The following is a 23303-nucleotide window of genomic DNA, read 5'->3' as shown; positions in this document are numbered from 1 at the left end:
GTTAAATGAAGGTTAAACAAAATAATCATGTGGGAAGATAGGAATCATGTACTAGGTCATGTAGTGGACAGGGAAAAAAATAGTGAATTTTTTGGTAGCACTATGTTTCTTTAAAAAGATGTTAACCATGATTTCATACACAGGCATCCTCAGTCTACTGGAGCATGGAGAAGAATATACTTTTTCTCTTCCTTGTGCATATGCCCGGTCAATTTTGACTGTTCCATGGGTAGAACTTGGTGGCAAAGTCAGTGTCAACTGTGCAAAAACTGGGTATTCTGCCAGCATTACCTTTCATACTAAGCCATTCTATGGTGGCAAACTGCACCGGTAAGAACATTTTAATGGTATCTGGTTCTCATTCTTCTCTTTGATCTTGTGTTATAATTCCTTATTCTTTTTCTGCTTTGTTTATGTAGATGGGATTGTATTTTTATGTTTATTTTTTGTTTGAAAATTTATCTTTCTAGACATTCTGGAAATAATAACCTAGTTTTTAAAATATTAACACTATTAACATATTGAATAGAAAATTTTCCTGATAAAGTAACTAATGACATGTAGAACAGAATTTTTAATAAATGAATTTACAAATCTCTGGCCCAATTCTGCCTAAGAGGAATTATTAATACTGAGAAAACTTTCTTGATAAAATAGCTAATGATATGTAGAATAGAATTTTTAATAAGTCAATATGCAATCTCTGACCTAATGTTGCCTTGAAGGGAATTCAGATTTGGATCCAGGACTCAGTAATCATTGCTTTTGCCACAAGTTAGGGTGAAAATATGTCGAGTGTAAGAAATAGTTCAAGAAACACAACAATTAAAGTTAGTTTCTTTAGACACCAATACTGAATGCTGGCTTCTGTCTGAATTCATCTAGGAATTAGCCAGTTATAGTAGTTCTTTCCTGCTTTGTATCTTCAGCACTTCTCCAGATTACCAAAACCACATGAAGACAAATTTTCCAGTAAGATCTTCAGAAGAATACTGATTCTTTCCTTAAGTGTTTTGATGTCTATTCTGACTATCTTGCTGTAAACTTTTAGGGGGGTGGGGGTAGGGATGGTACTGGGTATTGAACCTGGGGTACTTCACCACTGAGCTACTCAGCTCTTTTTTATTTTGAGACAGGGTCTTGCTAAGTTCCTGAGGTTGGCCTTGAAGTTGAAATTCTGCTTCAGCATTTCAAGTTGCTGGTATTGTAGGCATGTGCCACTGTACCCAGTTTTTCCTACAAATTTTTTTTCTCTTTCCATAGTTTTTTATTAGTATAATAATAGGATTTGTTATTATGTATTTGAATATACACATAATATTTTTTAAAGTGATGCTGAATTCTTTTTTTTATTAGAATTTTTAATATTTATTTTTTAGTTTTCAGTGAACACAACATCTTTATTTTATTTTTATGTGGTGCTGAGGATTGAACCCAGCGCCCCGTGCATGCCAGGCGAGTGCGCTACTGCTTGAGCCACATCCCCAGCCCTACACATAATATTAATAATATAATTTAGCCAATATCACTTCCCAACACTTCCTGCTCCTATAAACTTTTCATTGAAAAAAATGATATATATACAAAATTGATGCATTTTTGCCAAAGAAAAATTTAAGCACTTTGAAGTAGACACAGTATATTAGTAGGCCCAAAACCTGCCTCATGCCCTGTTAACAGTTTCTCTCCATCTCCATCTGCTTCTCTCTCATGTTCACCACTTACACCCCTCCTACTTGAGGTGGTCTTCATACTGATTTCTAACACCATAGATTATTTTTTGCCACTTTTTCAATTCTGTGAACAAATGACATTGTACACATATATTATGTTCTCTTTCATATCTAACTTATTTTGCTCAGTGTTATATTTTTGAGATTCATCCATGTACACTTGGAGTTTATGCTCCTTACAGAGGATCACATTCCATTGTATGACTATGCCACAATCTATTTTTTTATTCTAATGCTGATGGGTATTTGAAATTTCTAAATTTTGGCTATTACAAATACTGGTACTAGAACAGTATTTGGTGAACATATGTGTGAATGTCTGTTGAGTAGATACCTAAGAATGGAATTTCTGGGTTCATAGGATTAATAAGTTGAATTTTATTAGATACTGCCAGATAATTTTAAGTGGTTATATCAAAACACACTCCAGTTGTATATGAGACCTTCATATGCATATGGCTATTTTACTTCAGTGGAAGACTGGTACTCAACAGTGTTGAAGGAAGTACAAAAAAGCTAGGTTCTGAGGCATTGAATGGGCCTTTAAAATATAGATTTCAAAACACTGAAATAGCAAATATTAACAAAATACATAAGCATAACCACTAGAGATTTTCAGAATAATTATTTTCATTTAGAGAAGATATTAATGTGATCACAATTTATCATGAGTGCTTCTTCTCACTCCTCTCATCATAGTGATCATAGGATTCAAGCCTTAAAACTAGAAGGGACTTGAAAAGTCACTAAAGCAGAGTTCACTAGATGCTTAAATCTTTTTGTAACATTTCTGGTAACTGATTTGTTCAATCTGTGTTGGAACATTTATTATTAGCACAGAATTCAATGTGTAAGGCATCCCCTCATTTATATAAAGTTAGAGCTGAAATCTATATCCTAACCCATGACATTCTTATATTGGTGAAAATGGACTTCAGAGTCTCTGCTTCAGTAGAATGTCTAGGGGAAATAAAACTGCAATAATAACTTTTCCAAATCCAGCTGTTACTGTTATATTGATAATTTTTAGGGGGACATGTAGTTTTTATTCTCTTCAGTTTATTTTCTGGATAAGAAGCTGTAGAACAATTTTAGTTGTCCATTTTGCAAAGTATTTCCAGGTTCTGAAACTTCATTCTAAGAGTATATATGTGTACGTATGTATATTTGTGTGTTTGTGTATGTGAATTCCTATACAGCTCATATTATCTAAAACAAGATTTTTTGGAAAAACACATTGTTTATATACAAACTTGTTTCTTTGATTATTTCATCTCATTTTCCCCAAATGGCTGTGAGCTTTTTGACATACCTGTTCTGTTTGGGGGCCTCCATTATAGTAAGTGATATGTACATATTTACATGTTTTTCTTGGGAAATAGGATTGAGTATGAGTTTCTTTCCTCTGGGAGATAGAGTCTTGTCTGCACTGTCAAACTGTAGCTGTTCACAATAATCCTTTAACCACTACTAGTGAACTTCTTAGATATGAATCATTGGATTTGAATTTTTAGATTGTACACGATTGGTATCTCCTTTCTCCTCTAGCATAGCCCTTCATAAGTTTCAGTACAGCTATTGTAGGCTTTCATTTTTCTCTTCTGTGAGTTTAATATCTTTATTTTTTTTTAATAGTCACTGGTAACATGAAGAACCAAGAGGTAGTTTTGCTATTAGCATGTTTTACCCACGTAACTGAAATGAAAATCCTAGAGGCACATGTGGGAGTAGATCAGTAGACATTAATAGCATTGTACAGTGTACAGTGTACAGTGGCAATCAGCCTAGAAGGAAATACTGAAGATTGTAAACACCAACATACATGGAAATTCGTGTCAGAACATTTAATTGTATCTAACTAAAAATCTATAAACGTACCATCATTTCTTTAACTTTCAAATTAAGTATGTTTGTTTATATTCTCATTAAGCCCTTGCCATGATTTCTTTTAATCCTGATGTAAGAATTCCACACAATATTTTTTGCCAGCTAGCATTCAAAGGCATTTTCTTTTTGGTACCACCCAAGTGGTAGTGAAAATATTCTAGATGTAGATAATTGTGGCAATTTAGCCACTGTGTACATTTATCAGCATTAATCAGGCTATACATGTAAAATGAGTATTTGTTACATGTAAATTATATTACAATAAACCTATAAAAGTAGAATAAACTGAAGTTATTGATGACATATTAAGTAAATAATGATCTTTTTACTCAGTAAAATAGTCTATGCTTTTTTTAAAAAACTCTTCAGGACCAAGGACCAAACTCAGGGCCTTGCACGTGGGCTAGGCAAGCTCACTGCCACTGAGCTAAATCCCCAACCCCTACTCTATGCTTTTTTTTTTTTTAATGTATTTATTTGTTCTAATCAGTTATACCTGACAGCAGAATGTTCTTCAATTCATTGTATACAATGGAAAACAATATTTGACTTCTTTGGTAGTACCCAAAGTAGGGTTTTATGCTTCTTGAAGACAAAATGATGTAGATTTTTCATCAGTAATATTTACTGCATACTTACTTTTATTTTCTGATCTAATCTTTGTCTTGTCATTAATCTTACTGTAGAAGTCTGAAGTACTTGCTCAATTATTTAGTAAAGGTCTTTATAACCAGACATGGTGGAGCACATCTATAATCCCAGCAACTCAGGAAGCTGAGCCAGGAGGATCACAAGTTCAAGGTTAGCCTCAGCAACTTAGCAAGACCCTGTCTCAAAATAAAAAGGGTTGAAGATGTGGTTCACTGGTTAAGCATCACTGGGTTTGATCCCCAGTACCAAAAAAATTTTTTAAAATAGATATCTCTCTAGGAAGAGATTCTATTTATGAATAGATATCTCTCTTCAATAAATAGTTATTGAAGACTTCCCTACATTCATTATCTTCAAAGTATTACTCTTCAGTGTGAATTCTCACACGTTTTGCAAGTATGGCCCTATGAATAAAGAATTTCCCACTCTGATTTCATTCAGCTGTGTCTTTAGTATAAATTTTCTGGTGCTCATTAAGAGACTCTCTCCTGTCAAAGACTTCTCTGCCTTCATTACTTTAGGGCTTTCTCCCCAGTATTAGTTGTCTTGAATTTGTTAAGGTGAAAGCTTCCTCTGAAGGCTCTTCCACAATGATTTCAGAAATAGCATTTCCCCCCTTTGAGTCTGGAGACTGCCATTCTTTGAATCCTTTTCTAGGCTTCCTGTCCTAGATCAGGAGCCCCAAGTTTCTGTGCTATACAGGTGCTAAAAAAAATCATAGGGACAACTCTTAAGAAACCAGAAAGCCAGGAAATGATACATGATCTCTTGACATTGATGAGGACCTTTGCTTAGACTGTGTTGGAACTTATTATATTCCTACCTCAGACTCATGAGCCACTGGGATTACAGGTTTGTTTCATCTCACAGTGAGTGTCATGTGACTCCTTTTTAAAAAAATTTTTAGTTGTAGATGGACAAATACCTTTATTTGGTTCTATTTTTTTGTTTTATTTTTATGCAATGCTGAGGATAAAATCCAGCGCCCTGCACGTGCTAGGCAAGCACTCTACTGCTAAGCCACAACCTCAGCTCCTCATATGGCTCCTTTCTTAAGCATCTGACTGTCCTTTGCTCAGTTGCTTCTCTGTGAAAACACGGCAATGAGAAGAAGATGGATTCTCGTCTTTCTAAAGCAGTCCTATGTCTGATGCGCTTGATGCAATCACATGACCTATGCACTAGTACAGAAAAACCCAGGGCCTTGCACAGACCAGGTCTCTACCATTTAATTACATCCTCAGCTTCTTGAGTCTTACTGTTCAAATATTGGATCAACTACAGAATGTTCTTGCAGATATGATTTGGTTCTTGCTGCACCAATAAGAGACTTCAGGGTCAAAGGCAGTCCTGACTCTGTGCTGAGAAGTCTATGGCTACACAGCTTTCCAGAGGGATCTGTATGCCTGTCTAGCACATCAGTTCCAACCACATTCAGGTTCATATGGTTTGGGTATTTCTGCATTGCAGCTGTTGAAACAGTTTTCCATGGGTCGAAGATATGCTCCAAGGTCCAGAGCTCAATGGTGCCAGCGTCCCAATCCCTGTTCCAGATGTGCTGGGGGACAATGAGGCACTGAGGCATAATGTCCTGCCCCCCCCCCCCCGCACATACACACACACCTGGCAGGATGCACAGCCTGCAGAAGCCATCAGGTCCCAAGAGAGGATGTCCCAAAGTGCAGCCCCTTAAATGTTTATATTTTCCTAATTAATTGTTTTCTTATATGTTAAGTCTTCATTTAAATATTTAGTGCTTTATTTTTATTTTAATTTATAGTTTTGTTTCTGAATACAAACATTTTTAACATTGATCATTACTATATATGCTTATTTTAGAATATTTTTATTTGTAGATAGACATAATACCTTTCTTTTTTAAATTTATTTTTATGTGGTGCTGAGGATCAAACCCAGTGTTAGGCAAACACTCTACCATGTGAGCTATAGCCCTAGCCCCTATATATGCTTTTAATGAAAATTGAAGCATAATTATTATAAAAGGAAAAGAACCAGATTATTTATTGTTTTTACCTAGAGAGTTTTAAGCCTGTGTTCAGTAACTTGTTATTACACAGTAACTATAGAAGATACTCAAACTGGTTTACCACTGAAAGAAGATCTATCAGCAAACATTGTGTTAGGGAGGTATATAGATCCATTATTTCCATTCTTACCATTCTTGCTGTAATGCACTACATTTGAAGCATTGGGAAACTCTGATGTTTCATTTCCATTTTTTCCCTCCATCCCATCCCACCCTGCAATATCTTTTTCCTTTGGATCTAATGCTGCATAAATATGCATTGTCTCATGCCTGGATGCTGTGCTGAGCGGTAACAAGTTGTTGCTTTTGTTATCTGTTATAGAGCTGCTTACTTTAAATTAGTAGATCCTGAATAGCTTTTCTTGCATGTCTGACATAAAAGCATTTCATGTAAAAAATAAAATAATAGCAACTATCAAAGTGGAAAAAAATAAAAAGAAATAGCATTTCCCTCCTTGAGTTTTCTGATATCAATAAAGCTGGAGCTCTCTGACTGAAGCCTTAACCACATTCATTACATGTTTAGAGTTTCTGGACTATATGAATTTTCCGGTTTTAGCATTAAGCTAAGTCTCTGGCTGAGTACTCTCCAACATTAATGACATGTTTTCTCTCCAGCATGAACTCTTTGGTGTTGGAGAGGAAGAACCACACTTAATACATTTTTAGGATTTTCTCTCATATGAATTATATTATCTAAGGGCGGGATATTGATTAAAGGTCACACGTAACACATTTCTTGAGTTTTTGTCCAGTATAAATTCTTTCATGTTGTTGAAGAAATGCACAATGAGAGTTGCCTTTCAGTTTCCACCTTAGTTAGTTTTTCCCCAATATGCTTAATGAGGGCTGGGGTTGTGGCTGAGTGGTAGAGCACTTGCCTGGTACGAATGAGGTGCCCTGGGTCTGAGCCCCAACACCAACACAAAACCAAACCAAAGTATGAATGTGCTTTATTTTTATAAATTTTTAAAATAAAAATAAAGCTTTTCCATAGGCATTTTCTCCAGTGTGAGTTCTCTCATATCTATATGGTGTAAATAATGACTGTAAAATTCTTCAAAATCATTATAATTCCTCAATAAGGTTTTTCTCCTGTGAACTCTACTGGGTCAGTTAAGAAAGAAAATCCTTTTTAAGGATTTCTAAGATTTATTCTATCCTATGGGTTATCATGTGTTACACTAATATTGAGCCATGAATGGAAACTTCATATTCATTACAATTCCAAAGGTACTTTTCCTATTCTAAATCTACTAAGAAGGAAATAAGCTGTTAAAGCCTTGTCCACAAATATTCATTTGTATTTGCACAAAGGAATTCTTTGATATTCTTTTTCCCACATTTAGTACCCTTAGTGTTAACTCTATTGCATGTTAGAATTTTCTTCTTTTCCAACAACTTAACTACATAGCTATTCTGATTAATGTTTAACCCTTAGTTGCATTTTGAACACTTGATATATTGTTTGTATTTATGCAAGTATCCCTTTATAAGAACTTAGGTGTAGCAGGTGTGGTGGCGCACGCCTGTAATACCAGTGGCACAGGAGGCTGATACAAGAGGATTGTGAGTTCAAAGCCGGCTTCAGGAACTTAGCAAAGCCCTGAGCTACTTAGCTGTCTCTAAATAAAATACAAAAAAGAATTGAGATGTGGTTCAGTGATTAAGCATTCCTGGTTTCAATCCCTGGTATAAAATAAAATAAAGGGCAAATAATAGTAACTTGGGAAAATATGCCACTAAAAAGAACTTATAGTTTTAAGCTCAACTTTTTTCCCTAAATTCAAAATAGCCAAACCTTTTTCATGAGTCATTGTTTTATATTACCTTAAATTATGATATATATAAATTATAAGAAATGAATATATTTCTGGGACTCCCTAATGTAGAGAATCAGAATTCATCCCTTCAGATCTTATCTTTGCTATGATAGGTAACTCCTTCTGGAAAATTATCCTGCATAGAAATTTGCTCTTGGTTTTTAAGTTCTGCTTCAGTGGCAGGTGTAGAATGGAGTGAGGGTGGGTAGTGAGCTGAGATTAGAAGTTAGGATAGCAGTTGGGCATTCAGAACTGAAAGACTTCAAGAAGTAACTAAAAGGATGTAGAGGGGAAAACAAAGTGTCCATAGTAACTTAGGCTGATGTCCTGGTTATCTACAGCTACTAATAAACTTTAAAACAACAATTTGTTATTATCTCTCACAATCCTGAGGGTCGCGTAGACTTCAACTGGGTTATTCCAGTTGGCAAATTTCATGTGGTTGTTGCCAGATGTTAGCTGGGGCTTCAGTCATCTAAAGGTTCAACCTGGCTGGAGATCTAAGGTAGCTGACTCACATGAGAGGTAGTTGATTGGCCTTTGGCCAAGTGGGTAGCTGGGGCTGTCATTCAGAGGACCTACATGAACTTTCCCATGTGACTTGGGCTTTTCCCATCCTGGCAACTTGAAGTTAGGTTTCTAGAGGCATGATCCCAAAGCAAGCATTCTAAAAGCTGTACTGTAGTGGGGATTGAATTGTACTGGGGACATATGTAGCTCTGAGCTACATCTTCAGTCTTTTTTATTTTGAGACAGTCTCACTAAATTTTTAAGACTGGCCTCGAACTTATGAACCTCCTCCCTTTGCCTCCCGAATAGCTTGGATTTCAAGAGTGTACTACCACACCTGGCCTTTACTGGCATTTGATATCTATTTTTCTTTTTTATTTCTTTTTTTTAAAGACTACGAATAAAGGCTGGGGATGTAGCCCAATGGTTGAGCACTTGCCTAGCATGTAGGAGGCCCTGAGTTCAATCCTAGGACTGCAAAAAAACAAAAAACAAAACAAAACAAAAAAAACAACATGCTTACGACCAAAATCATTAATATTATCAGGTGGACATCCTCATTTTTGTTAATAAGCAGATATTATATTTACCTCCTTATTTGTCTGTTTGTTATTATCTACCACCTTATTGGCTTCTTTACCTTCCCTACCATTTATCTTCAATGCATATTTGTTGGTCTTATAAATTGGAAGTGTAACACTTTCTTCCAGCATAGTGTGCATGTAAGCATCCTCTTTCTCTCCTTGGCACTCACTGTTTCCCCAATTCTTTAAGGAATAATTATAGCTGATTCCAAAGTTTCCTCATCTTCTCTATTCTGCCATCTCTGAAAACGAGTGATTTTACAAGATTGATGTTAGAAATGTTTCCTATTCTTAACACCTTTTCTTATTTGATTTTACAAAATTTGTAACTTCTTTTATGCCTTTATTTAATGGTCATACCTCCCTCCTTAGAGATAGCCTAGTTTTTTATAGCTGTCTGCAATTGGAGCAGACGCATTATCTGCTGTCTGTATTTGGTATAAATATATTATATTCCACCTGACTTCCCTTACTTCCTCATTTTCCACAGCTATCTCTGATGTGACCAAGTGAGCCTACTTAATATTCATGGTTTCCTATCCATTTTCTGGTCCCATTTTCCATGTTTGCTTAGGATGATTATTACATATATGATAATTATCTGAAAGTAAAATATGTATCGTGTGATATAGTATCATCAAGATTTTAGGATGATTTATGTATATACAACTGTATACTAGAGATATGGAGAAATAAATACTCTCTCTGCCATCAGGAAGCTTTCAGTTTCCTGTTAAAACCCAGGATACTTCTCATGGAAAGCATTTTTAGGGAAAACTCATATAATAGACAGAAATAAAGTCTGTCATTATAATAACCATAAAGATAGCAAAGGACAGACATACTGTGGAGCTAGGATTAGATAATTGCTGTACCTAAAATAAGTTTTAGCTCTGACTCATCTGTTAAAAAAAGAAACATGAGGGCTGGAGTTGTGGCTCAGCGTAGAGCACTCACCTAGAACACACAAGGCACCGGGCTTGATCCTCAGCATTACATAAAAATAAATAAATAAAATATTGTGTCCAACTACAACTAAGGAAAAAAAATTTAAAAAAAAGAAAGAAACATGATGCTCAACATACTTCTCATTTTCTGATAAAGGAAGCATATCACTTTTTCAAGAAAGAAACTATTTTCCTGGCACTGATTCCAATGGAGTTTGTTACACATATGCTTGCATAGTGGCATTGAATGACATAACAGATAGTGTCTTCTTCAATACTTTTTCATAAAGTGTAGTTACCCTTCCATAAGAGTATTGAGTCTCAAAAATGTAAAAGGTTGTGGAATTTTCAGAAATAGACAAGTTCTAGTTGTCTATTAGAAAGTGAGAAAGCAGGGGCTGGGGATGTGGCTCAAGTGGTAGTGCACTCACCTGGCATGCGTGAGGCACTGGATTTGATTCTCAGCACCACATAAAAATAAAAAATAGAGATATTGTGTCCACCTAAAACTAAAAAAGAAAATATTAAAAAAAAAGAAAGAAGGCAACTGCTTTGTTATCATTTATCCTCGCTTTAGCGATGAATAGTATAATGGTTTAAAATTTAGCTTTTTGGTAAGTATCTTGAGGATAGTACATTCTCTATTCTGTCTCATTTATTGTTACAAGATTTACAGGCTTTAGATATTATTGAATCTTTTTAATAAAGAGGACCTATCAGGGGCTGGGGTTGTGGCTCAGCAGTAGAGCACTCACCTAAGCATGTGTAAGGCACTCACTGGGTTCAATCCTCAACGCCACATAAAAATAAATAAATAAAATAAAAGTTTTGTGTCCAACTATTAAAAAAAATACTAAAAAATATTTTTTTAAAAAAGAGGACCTGTCAGTTGCCTCTGCAATAAGTGATCCCCAGTTTTGAGAACTTACCTCATAGTGGGTGTATTAAAATGTTAGCATCTAAATAGTTCTCATGGGTAGCCAACGTCTCAACCTGTTAGAGTTTTTTAATGTCTTTATTTGAATGTTTGCCTTTGGTTTTGGAAGTTTATAGAACTGTTTTATAATGTATACTTAGCCATTCGATCAAATTGTTTCTTAAAATCATGCTTGCCTTCATAAAGATACTTATCAAAAGCAATGGTTAAATGAAGAGTAGAATTTATTTGAAGTATATTCATTTCAAACCATAACAGTCATGTATAAAACTAAAAGACAAACTAATAACCCAGTTATTGTCAGGTAAGATAAATGGCTGCTCTTAAGAATCACAGAGCCTAGCATGAAAAGACATATCAAAGTTGACATGCCAGAAAAACCACAGCTTTTGATCCCAGCTTTAACTTTTTGTCGCCTGAGTGGCCACATGTAAAAATATACTTAAAACAAGTAAATAATTTTTTTATAAACATTATCTAAAGTCTCTCAGCCTTGTTGAGGGAGAGGTCCTTTTTATAGATGAGGAAATTGAGACTCTTTAAGGCCCTCAGTAGAACTAGTCTCTCTGATTCATATACCATGATCTTTTTGCTTGGACTGTAATGCTTTTAAAGAATTGCGAAATTTTTCTCATTTCTCCCCAAATTAGGAAACATTTGCATAAACTAACTTTTTAAGTTGTGTATGGACTCAATGCCTTCATTTGTTTTTATGTGGTGCTAGGATTGAACCCCGTGCCTCACACTTGTGAGGCAAGTGCTCTACCACTGAGCCACAACCCCAGCCCTAAATTCCTAAACTTTATACTGTGTTTGGGCAGGAAGCCCAGACTACTACGAAGAAGCAGAGTGACAGAGTTGGTTGGCTGTGAGCAGAGCTGAACTTCATTTCTTTGGGTATTTCTCTAATTTCCCTTTGTCTTGTAAAATAATTCTCCAATACCACTGCTACAAAATCATGGTTATGTCAGTCTTGAGGTCAAGTTGTTTTGAGGAAACTTGTACCTCCAAGTACTGTAAAGACTTGAACTTTAGAGTTCATTTGGATCTATATTTAAATCCTGACTCTACTGTTTACTAGCTGTGTGATTCGGGGCCGTTAATCTAAATTTTTGACCCTTTGTTTCCTCATCTACAGAAATAGAATAGTTATAAGCCTTAAAAAATAAATTATGTAACATGTTAGCCTATTGTAAATGTTCAGCAAATGCCAGAAACCTCTTGTGTATGTTTTTGTTCCCACTTACTCATTCTGGGTGGTGATATTAATTTGAACATATCATTTAAGCTCTTTGAGAATTAATCTTCTCATTCATCAATTGATACATTTATTAAACACCTATTTACTAGACACTCTGCTAAGTACTAATTGGGCATTCAGAGATGAAACCCATTCCATGCTTGATGAGAGTACATAGTCTTTTGGGAGGGTATGGCAAACTCAGAATAACAGTACCATATGATTAGTATGGGCTTAGGCCAGAAGATAAGATATGGCTTCTAAAGAAAGGTGGTGCTTGAATTGAGTCTTGAAGGATATTCTAGGAGTATAACCAGAAAGGAAAGATGTTTCAAGTAGAGGGATTAATATGTTGGTATGTAAAATGAGTTAGATGAAAATCGTTGTGGAAGTTCTTTGTGTATTTTGAATTAGACCAGAGGGTGGCAGTCTATAGCCTTTCAGCCAAATCTGGTCTGGCATGTTTGTGTAAATACATATTTATTGGAACACAGCCTCGTCCGTTATTTTACTTGATATCTCTGAATGTTTTCATTCTACAGTGATAAAGTTTAGTAGCTGTGAAGAGATAGTCTGACCTGAGAATCCAAAGAATTTTCTTTCTGGTACCTTATAGAAGTTTGTCAACACTTTATTAAATGGTTGTGAAGAATTGTTTTTAGTAAATTGAGGTGAAGTCCTTCTTTCTTCTTGTGTTCCTTTGCAGGTTCCTCATAACCTGCCTCTGGTATGTATGGCTTCTGACCCCTTCCCCAGTTCTCTTTGTGCTGCTTTTGCTGTGCATGTGTTCTAAGCACTGTATAACCCAGCATTTATGAGCAAAGACCTGATTATTTATTCAGTGGAAAGGCTTGTGAGAGATAAGGATAATGGCAGTAAAAGAAAGATCAAGTAAGCCAGGTGTGGTCATGCTCACCTGTAGACCCAGCTACTTGGGAGGCTGAAGCAGGAATGGTTTGATTCCAGTCTGAACAGCATTAGCAAGACCCTGTCTTTAAAAAAAAAAAAAAAGATCAAGTAAGACAAGTAAGAAATAGATTATTATTCCTCAGTTCTGAAAATGTAATTCTGGGTTGGATGGAGAAGGGAAAACATGTGTGTGCAGTGTCATCTCATGTGCTATTTGGTTAGAGATAAGTTTTCAAGGAAGTGGAGGATATTGGCAAGTGGGATCAGAAGAATTGGAAGAACATCATGAGAAACATTCAGTCTGTCAAGAAATCCTTAGCAGTTCAATTATTTAAGTTCATACACCTCAAAGCACAACCCAAAGTTCCCACCTTATGTAAGCAAATAGATGATAGTCATGATGTGTCCAGTGACTTACAATTACTCCGTTTGCTCTTGCATTCTAAGCCCTTTTATACCTTGATCTCTAAGATTCGGCTCTTGGGTCATTTATTTGTTGATCTCTTCATACCTCTTCTTTGAGCTTGAGTTTGCATACAAACTGACTAAAAACTGTGGGCTCCCTAAATTCCACTTTGTCTTTCGTGTTCTCTTGGCTTATACCTAACAAATGCTCATTAGGAGTCCTGTGCTGATGCCTTTGGTCTATTAAGTTCTCTTTTGAAACCAGATAAACCATATAATCTCTGGAACACTAATTAGATCTTAACCTTTGCCATTGTTGCCTGAGTTTTGACCCTGTTTTAATCTAACCCTATCTAATCTGATCTGTGTCCTAATATTTCATTAAAAATTATAGACCTAGTCTTAGCAATTTAGCAAGACCCTGCCTTTAAAAAAGAAAGACTGGACTGGGATTATAGCTCAGTGGTAGTGCACCTGTACCCTTGTGTTTAATCCCTAGTACCAACCCCACCCCCAAAAAAGAAAAGAACTCGACAATTATGTGTAACGATAATGCCATAATAAAAAAATAATTAGGCCTATTCCTATTCTAGCCTTCATTTGAGCTGTATCAGTACAACTGTCTTTTTGTTAAACAGCCAGATAATTCTTCATTAAAATTGAACAACAGTGTTTAAGGTCTCTCTGAGTTTTATATTGATAGTGAAATTTTTTATACAACAGTGCATTTTTAATTTTTCTGTTTTAGACAAAGGATTTAAAAATGTTTAATGTATCCTTTTATATTTTCCATACTTATTGATTTGTCTAGATTATATGTTTAATTTAAAATTACGTTTATATGGTGTTTTAGTCAGCTTTTTCAGGGCTGTGACCGAAAGACCTGATGAGAACAATTAGAGGAGGAAAAGTTTATCTGGGGAGCTGGGGTTGGCTGAGCAGTAGAGCGCTGACTTAGTATGTATGAGGCCCTGGGTTCGATCCTCAGCACCACATAAATAAATTTTTTTTAAATTTATTTTGGGGATTCTGGGTTTCAGAGGTCTCAGTCCATAGGTGGTCAACTCCATTTCTTGGGCACCTGAGATGAGGCAGGACATCACGGCAGAAAGTATGTGGTATAGGAACACAACTCAGGACGTGATGATCAGGAAGGAGAGAGAGAGACAGATGTTGTCTCCACGGACAAAATATAAACCCCAAAGGCACAGTCCTAATTACCCACCTCCTCCAGCCACACCTTGCTGTTTACCACTCAGTTAATTCCGGTCAGGGATGAATTCACTGATTAGGTTAAGGCTCTCCTAACCCAATCCTTTCAATTCTCAACTTTCTTGAATTGTTTCACACATGAGCTTTTGGGGGAAACCTGACACCTAAACCATAACATTTGGTTTAAATACAAAACTTGATATATCCAGAACTCCCGATTTTTAAATAGGACTCGTAAAAATAAATTGAATAGATTATAGTGTCCAAACATTTTAGACTGTAATACAGAAGGAAATGTTTAAGATCATACTTTATTTATGGTAATGAAGTCTGTGGTTTGATGCCTATTATTCTTTTTGGAGGTTTGCAGCAGGTACTGTTGATTTAACCCAGGGGCAATTTACTACTGAGCCACATCTCCAGCACTTTTTATTTTTTGAGACAGTGTCTCACTAAGTTGCTGAGGCTACCTTGAACTTGAGATCTTCTTTTGTAGCCTCCTGAGCCACGAGGATTACAGACGTATGCCACCATGTCTGGCCTTGATGCCTAATATTCTATCTAAAGACTAAAATTGATGTTTGAAAAGAAATTATCTCGGAAAGTGTTATAAAATTTACAAGGAGTTTGTTTGATGCCCACTAATTTAAATGAGCTCTGTAACTTTTTTAAATTGAATATGCAGGGTGTGTTCTTGGGCTTCAGAACCTAAGAAATAAATTTAGTATCACTTATCACTTATTAGAATATATCTTTATTTTCTGCCTGCTTCTAGGGTTACAGCTGAAGTAAAGCATAACATTACCAACACTGTGGTATGCAGAGTGCAAGGGGAATGGAATAGTGTTCTCGAGTTCACTTATAGCAATGGAGAGACAAAGTATGTGGACCTGACTAAATTGGCCGTAACAAAGAAAAGAGTAAGACCGCTGGAGAAGCAGGATCCATTTGAATCTAGGTATGTCGTCCTTTTTTTTTTTTTTTTTTTTAATATATATATTTTTAGTTGTTGATGGGCTGCCGCAGTCTGGCTGGGTAAAATAACCGGGGGGTGACAAGCAACTTGTGAAGATTGAAACAGCGGGAGCCGCTTTATTACGGGATAGCAGAGGTATATATACTTAACTAATTACACACAGCTTAACTTAATTAACATCATCTAGATACAGCAGTCAGTCATTAAGGAATCCTCATCATCTTAATGACTCACTGGCATTACTTCCTCCTGGCAAAGTGCCAGGTGCCATCTTGACTTGATTGTGGCCCTCAACAATGGGCCTTTACTTTATTTATTTATTTATATATGGTCCTGAGAATCAAACCCAGTGCTTCACACATGCTAGGCAAGCATTCTATCACTAAGCCACAACCCCAGCCCCAGTACATTATCTTTGCTTCCATCCAGGAAACTCAGAAGCTCTGGATCTTAATCTAGGCCTTTTAAGTAATTTGTGACCTCGGATAAGTCACTGTACCAGTTTGCATCAGCTTCCTTCTCATCTAAATTAAAAGGATTAAAGTGATCTGATGCATTTAAACCTCTTACCAACTAATGCATTATATCAAATATTTGTAAACTGAACAAAAATATTAACAATATTAAAGAATCAAAGGATTACTATCATTATAAAAGCTCTTACTAAACTGAACAAAAATATTAACAACATTAAAGAATCTAGGATTACTATCATCATCATAAAAGCTCTTACAAATCATTAGCAAAAAGGAGGACACCTCAATAGGAAAATGGACAAAGAATGCAGAGTATAATTCACAGATATAGAAATGCCCACTGGAGAAGTCAGAATGGCAGTTATCAAGAATACAAGCAATAATAAGTGTTGGAAAGGATGTGGGGGAAAAGGTACACTCATACATTGCTGGTGAGACTGCAAATTGGTGTAACCACTTTGGAAAGCAGTGTGCAGATTCCTCAGAAAGCTTGGAATGGAACCACCATTTGACTCAGCTATCCCACTCCTTGGTCTACACCCAAAAGACTTAAAATCAGCATACTATAGTGACACAGCCATACCAATGTTTATAGCAGCTGAATTCACAGTAGCTAAACTGTGCAACCAACCTAGATGCCTATCAGTAGACAAATGGATAAATGGATATATACTGTGGTATATATACCACAGTGGAATATTACTCAGCATTAAAAGAGAATAAAATTATGGCATTTGCAGGTAAATAGATGAAGTTGGAGGATATCATGCTAAGTGAAGTAAGCAAATCCCAAAAAACTAAAGGCTGAATGTTTTCTCTGATTAGTGGATGCTGATCTGTGATGGGGGCAGGGCATAGGAAGAATGGAGGAACTTTGGATTGGGCAAAGGGGAGGGGTTATGATGTTAGGAAAGATGGTGGAATGAGATGGACATCATTACCCCAGGTACATGTATGATTGCATGAATGGTGCGTCTCTACAATGTATACAACCAGAGAATTGAAATGTTGCATTCCGTTTGTGTATGATAAATTGAAATGCATTCTGCTATCAAATACAACTAAGTAGAACAAAAAAAAAAAAGAAATGCCCACTGGGGAGAGAAACCATTTGAAGAGATAAAATTAATCAATAAAACAAATGCAAGTAGTCATATTCTTCTGCCTTAGCCTCCTGAGCCTCTGGGATTACAGGTGTGTCCCACTGTGCCTGGCAGTTTCATTGATTTTTAAGTGTTTTTAAAAATTGGTTTCTGCTCTTTTTTATTTCATTTTTTTCTAGTTGGTCATCATTTGCTAATATTTTTTCTAATTACTTAAACTGGCCGTTAAACCAGTGGTGAGAAAACCTTTCCTGTAAAATAATAAAGAATAAATTTAAGGGCCAGATGGCTTCTGCCACAAATATTCAACTCTGATGTTGCAGCATGAAAACAACAGACACAAATAGATAATAAGTGAACAGTTGGATCTTGTTATGTTAAGTTAAAAATTTATGTACTAAAAGGCCAGAGTTTAACCCTTGGGTTGGTTTTCATTTTTTTTTTCTTTCTTAAACATTTAATGCTATATATTTTCCTCTAAGGACTGTTTTATTTATATTCTACAAGTTTTGATGTTTTCATTTTGAAATATTTTCTGGTTTCCCTCATGAGTGATTGATAGACTGATTTTTTGCAGTGCTGGGGATTGATTCTAGGGCCTTACATACTTTAGGCAAGTCCTCTACACTGAGCTATATCCCCAGGTCCTTTTTTTTAAATTTTTTTTTTGACTTATGAAATTATTTTAAAATATTATTGATAATTTCCAAATACTTGGAGGTTTTCCAGAAATCTTTTCATTATTCATTTCTAAGTTAATTTCATTTTGGTCAAAGAATGTTGTTTTAGTCAGCTATTTCACCGCTATAACTAACACAGTTGTAGCAGAGGAAATGTTTATATGAGGGCTCACAGTTTCAGAGGTCTTAGTCCATAGAAGGCCAGTTTCATTCTTCAAGGCTCAAGGTGAGGCTGAACATCATGGCAGAATAGTGTGGCAGAGGGAAGCAGCTCACATGATTAGGAAGTAGAGAGGACCCTACTTGCCAGATACAAATATATACCCTAAAGACATGCCCCCAATTCCCACCTCCTCCGTCCACACCCTACCCCTTCAGTTTACCACTCAGTGAATCCCTATCAAGGGATTAATTAATCACTGATTGAGTTAAGATTCTCACAACATAGTAATTTTTCCACTGAACCTTCTTGCATTGTCTTACATGTGAGCTTTGGGGGATATCTCACATCCAAACCATAACAAATGTACTTTGTATGATTTAATACTTTAAATTTGTTTTTAATCCTTTAGATTTTTTTTTAAGTATCTTTATTTATTTTTATGTGGTGCTGAGGATCGAACCTGCACATCCTAGGCAAGCACTCTACCACTAAGCCATAACCCCCAGCCCCTTAGATTTGTTTTATGACCCTGAATATTTTCTATCTTGGTAACAGTTTCATGTGTACTTGACACAAATGTGCTTTCTGTTGATATTGGGTGAGTGTCCTATTAATGTTACTTAGGTCAAGCAAATTTGCAGTAATTTTCATGTTCTCTATATCCTTACTGTAATTTATTCTATCAACTGAGATCAGTTATTGGAATTCCAATTATTATTAAATATTTTTCCTTGCAGTTCTGCAAGTTACTTTATTTTACTGGAAACCCTGTTGTTAGGGGTATACACATTGATAATTGGTTTGTATTCTTGATGTATTGATCCTTGATCATTATAAAATGTTCTTCTGTCAGTAGTAGTCCTTACTTTGAAATGTACTTTGACATTAAAATTTCCACATTTTTTAAAAAAACACAACTTTATATATAAAGATATGTATTTCCACATTTTTTAAAAACACAACTTCATATATAAAGATATGTTTTATAAATTTATTAACCTGTTTCATTATAGATTCAACTGTATTGGTAACTTTCCTGGGTGTTACAATCATTACCATAATCATTTTTATAATCTTTTCCTCCTACCTTAAGGTACTTCTCATCCATTTACAGTTAACTTCATTCTTATCCCCAGATGCATGTAATCACTAATCTACTTTCTATCTCTGTAAATTTGTCTTTTCTATATATTTTCTATAAATAGAATCCTATAATCAGTATGCCATCTATTATGCTCTGCCTTCTTTCTTTAGCGTAATATTTTTGAGGGTTATCTGTGATGTAAAGCATGTATCAGTTCACTCCCTTTTATTGCTAAACTATGTGTATCCCATTGTGTGGATATATTATCTTTTACATATCTATTCAGCAGTTGATAGACATTTCCAGTTTTAAGCTGTGATGAATAATATTGTTGCGAAAACTTTGTACAAATTTGTGTGAATACACTTTGTTTTCTTGGATAAATACTACACGTACAGTTGCTGGGTTGTATGGTAGTTTTATGTTTAAATGTTGGAAAAACTGCCAAACTGTTTTCCAAAATAACTATACCATTTTACATTCCTACCAGCAATGTATTAAGGTTCTAATTTCTCCATATCTATGCTAATAGAGTCTGTATTATTTGGTTTGTTGGGGGGTTGTTTGTTTGTTTGGGTCCTGGGGATTGATCTCAGGGGCACTCATTCACTACTGAGTCACATCCCTAAACCTATTTTGTATTTTATTTAGAGACAGTGTCTCACTGAGTTGCTTACGCCTCACTGTTGCTGAGGCTGGCTTTAAACTTGCAATCCTCCTGGCTCAGCCTCCTGAACCTCTGGGATTACAGGTGTGCGCCACTGCACCGGGCTGTATTATTTCTTATACCCATTCTAGTGGTATGAAATAAAAATGGTTTTAATTTATATTAATGAATGGTATTGACCATATTTTCAAGGGCTTGTTAGCTATCTCTCTTCATTATGAAATGTGTTTATATATATTTTACCCATTTTTTCTATTGAATTGTCTGTCTTCCTTTGGGGTTGTAGGAGATCTGTGTAAATTCTAGATTAAAATTCTTTTTTGTATATGTATTCTACAACTTTTTTCCTAGTCTCCTACTCTTCTTTTTTGTATGTGACTGGTGGGTGAGATTGAACCCAGGGGCACTTCATGAGCCACATATTTTGAGACAGGGTCTCTCTAAGTTGCTTAGTATCTCACTAAGTTGTTGAAGCCTCTAAATTTCAATCCTCCTGCCTCACCCGCCTGAGCTGCGGGATTACAGGCATGCACCACTGCATTCAGCATTTTTTTTATTGTGTTTTTTTCAATATAAGTTTTTACTTTTGATAAGGTAGTATTATCATTGGGTTTTATGAATTGTGGTTTTGGTATTGTACCTAAGAAATCTCTTGAAGTCTCAAAGATTTTCTCCTATAAGCTTCTCTTTGGTGTTTTAATGTTAAAAGCCTTACATTGAAGTCTATAATCCTCTTTGAGTTAATTTCTATCAGTGGTGTGATATGAGGATCTAATGAGTTCAGCTGTTTGCATGCATGTCCAGTTGTCCCAGCACCATTTGTTGAACAGACTATTCTTCCCTGAAAGAATTGTTCTGGTATTTTTCATTTGCTTAAGGTTTCAACTTCTCCCTCCCTATGGCCTGTAAATTCTCTAGGCAATAAGTTGAAGCACTCATAGGATTCCCCTCATTAGTTTGCTTCTCTCAAAGACCACTGTGCAACACTGACTTTTGTGCAATACTGAAAACCAGTCCTGTTATTTCATCATGTTCAAAAATACAAATGGGCCAGGCATACTGGTGCACCCCTATAATCTCAGCAGCTCAGGAGGCTAAGGAAGGAGGATTGTAAATTCAAAGCCAACTCCAGCAACTTAGACCACAGTACCAAAAAGAAAGAAAGAAAATTATTTTTAATTTTAAAAGAAGCAAAAGCAACCTGAATATCAACCTTAGGGCCATAGTGTCGGTACTGTGGTAATTCATGGGCATAAAATTGCAGATCTGATTTAGCAAATGCAATTTTTAGAAATCATTGTAATTTTGAGGCTATCACCCTATTTAATTATCTTTTAAAAAACAAATGTGAAATATACAGTTTTTGGATTTTAGGCGATTATGGAAAAATGTGACAGACTCTCTGAGGGAATCTGAAATTGATAAGGCCACAGAGCATAAACGAACACTGGAAGAACGGCAGAGGACAGAAGAAAGGCACCGTACTGAAACAGGCACACCTTGGAAAACCAAATATTTTATTAAAGAGGTATGTTCTATAGGAATTCAGGCTAAAATTCATATCTCTGCTTAGAACTTTGGCTTACCAGGCTTTGTTGAATTGCTATCACTTATAAATTTTATTTTATTAATTTGTTTACTAATATGTGGTGCTGAGGATTGAACCCAGGGCCTCACACATGCCAGGCAAGTGCTCTACCACTGAGCCATAACTTATACATTTTATTTTTAAAAATTAATGTCCCTCTAGTCTCCCTCTGAGATAAATAGACAGATAGATAGATAGAATAGAGAGATAAAATAGAGAGATATAGATAGATAGATGGATCTTCCATTTTTTCCCCATTTGCTATTAAACACTTCCCATTAGAATCTATTGGTTTTATCTTCTTAAGTGAATGTTTCAAATTTCCTGTATGTAACACAAATAGGTAGTATATATGCTAAGTTTGACCCTAGAATGTACCTTGGATAGTTCATTTGCCATTTCTAAGCTAAGTTTCCCCAGCTATAAAATGTGAGTAAATAAGCACATTGTAAAGATCAAAAAAGAAAATGTGTACAAGGGCAGGCATTTGAAGGCACAGCCTTTGAGGACATACTGAAAAGAGCTCTGTCCCTTCCTAGGTGAAGTTGGGCAATTCATTTAGCTTCCCATAGCCTCCATTTCTTCATCTATAAAGTGAAGTGATCAGACAGCATGTCTTCTCTTCTAAATCTAACATTCTATAATGTGATTAGCTAACATCTTTTTGGAACAACATGAATTACGATTTATCCACCAGGTGATTTAATTAACAACCTTGTGGTTGCTATTGTGAAGGAGAAATTACTGTGACAGGAAGGAAGACTTTATTCAAGTAGCTCAGTTGGTAGAGCGTTTGCCTTACATGTATAAGGCACTGGGTTCAATCCTCAGCACCACATAAAAATAAATAAATAAAATAACGGTATTGGGTATGTCTACAACTAATATATATATATAAATAAATAAATAAATATATATATATATATATATATTTTAAAGATTAGTGCAGTAGAAGATAGATTGCACTCAGTTTTGAAAACAGTAGTAACAAGTGGGGAATTTGAGTTAGTTGGGGTGAAGGGATGGATGGAAAATTATTAAGAGGTACTTATTTATTTTTGAGAGTGAAGTGGGAAGGCTTAATTGGATATCAAGGGTGGTGTATTTTCAGTAAATTGGTCCTCAGGATTCTTTGCTAAAACTGGGCTCAGTAGGTCAAGGATTGAGGCTTACTCAAGAAGACAACTCAAAGGAGCCTGACTAGTTTGGTTAAGGAAGGAATCCTTGTCACATGAGCCAAATAATTGCCATCCTTAAATGATTTTTTGGAAGAAGGTAAATAGAGTAAATACATAAAAAATATTTTTAAAAATACAAATAAATTGACAGGTGGCCCTGGGAGGTGATCAGTCTCTCATTCTGTCCTTAGGGACAGGCCTTTCTGTAATCCTGGGTCCCGGGACCTTACCTTTTCCAGAGACTACACAGGAATTTTGTCCCACTCTCCAGAGAGTCTGGGTGCTGGAAGCTGCTCTATCCAGCGCAGGCTCTCTAGGTGAAGGAGATCCCAGAATTCTCTGGTGGAGCCGTCCTGTTTGGTCTTAGGGGCACAACGGACTTCAGCGTGAACCACCCGCCACACAGGTCTCTCAAGACCAGCACCGTCATCACGTTGTGGCCAATACACCAGAAATATTAGTAGTTAGATCCTAGGAAAGTTCTTTACAATCCAAAAGGCAGA

At 35.8% G+C, this 23303-nt stretch overlaps 1 protein-coding gene across 5 annotated transcripts in view; it reads left to right on the top strand.

Moving 5' to 3' along the window:
- The window catches only part of Osbpl11 (oxysterol binding protein like 11), an 81142-nt gene that overhangs the window by 54725 nt on the left and 3114 nt on the right, over positions 1-23303 (top strand). For 3 of the 5 annotated variants that reach the window (XM_048794495.1, XM_048794493.1, XM_048794492.1), the window contains exons 11-14: positions 144-330; positions 13066-13086; positions 15661-15843; positions 21409-21562. In XM_048794495.1, the coding sequence (XP_048650452.1) occupies positions 144-330; positions 13066-13086; positions 15661-15843; positions 21409-21562 (545 nt within the window). The remainder of the gene's footprint in view (positions 1-143; positions 331-13065; positions 13087-15660; positions 15844-21408; positions 21563-23303) is intronic. The other 2 variants (XM_015486788.2, XM_015486784.2) reach the window with 1 other exon arrangement.

Source organism: Marmota marmota, unplaced genomic scaffold, assembly GCF_001458135.2.
Source record: "Marmota marmota marmota unplaced genomic scaffold, marMar, whole genome shotgun sequence".
NCBI classification, from domain to species: domain Eukaryota; kingdom Metazoa; phylum Chordata; class Mammalia; order Rodentia; family Sciuridae; genus Marmota; species Marmota marmota.
This window is presented reverse-complemented; position numbering and strand designations above follow the sequence as displayed.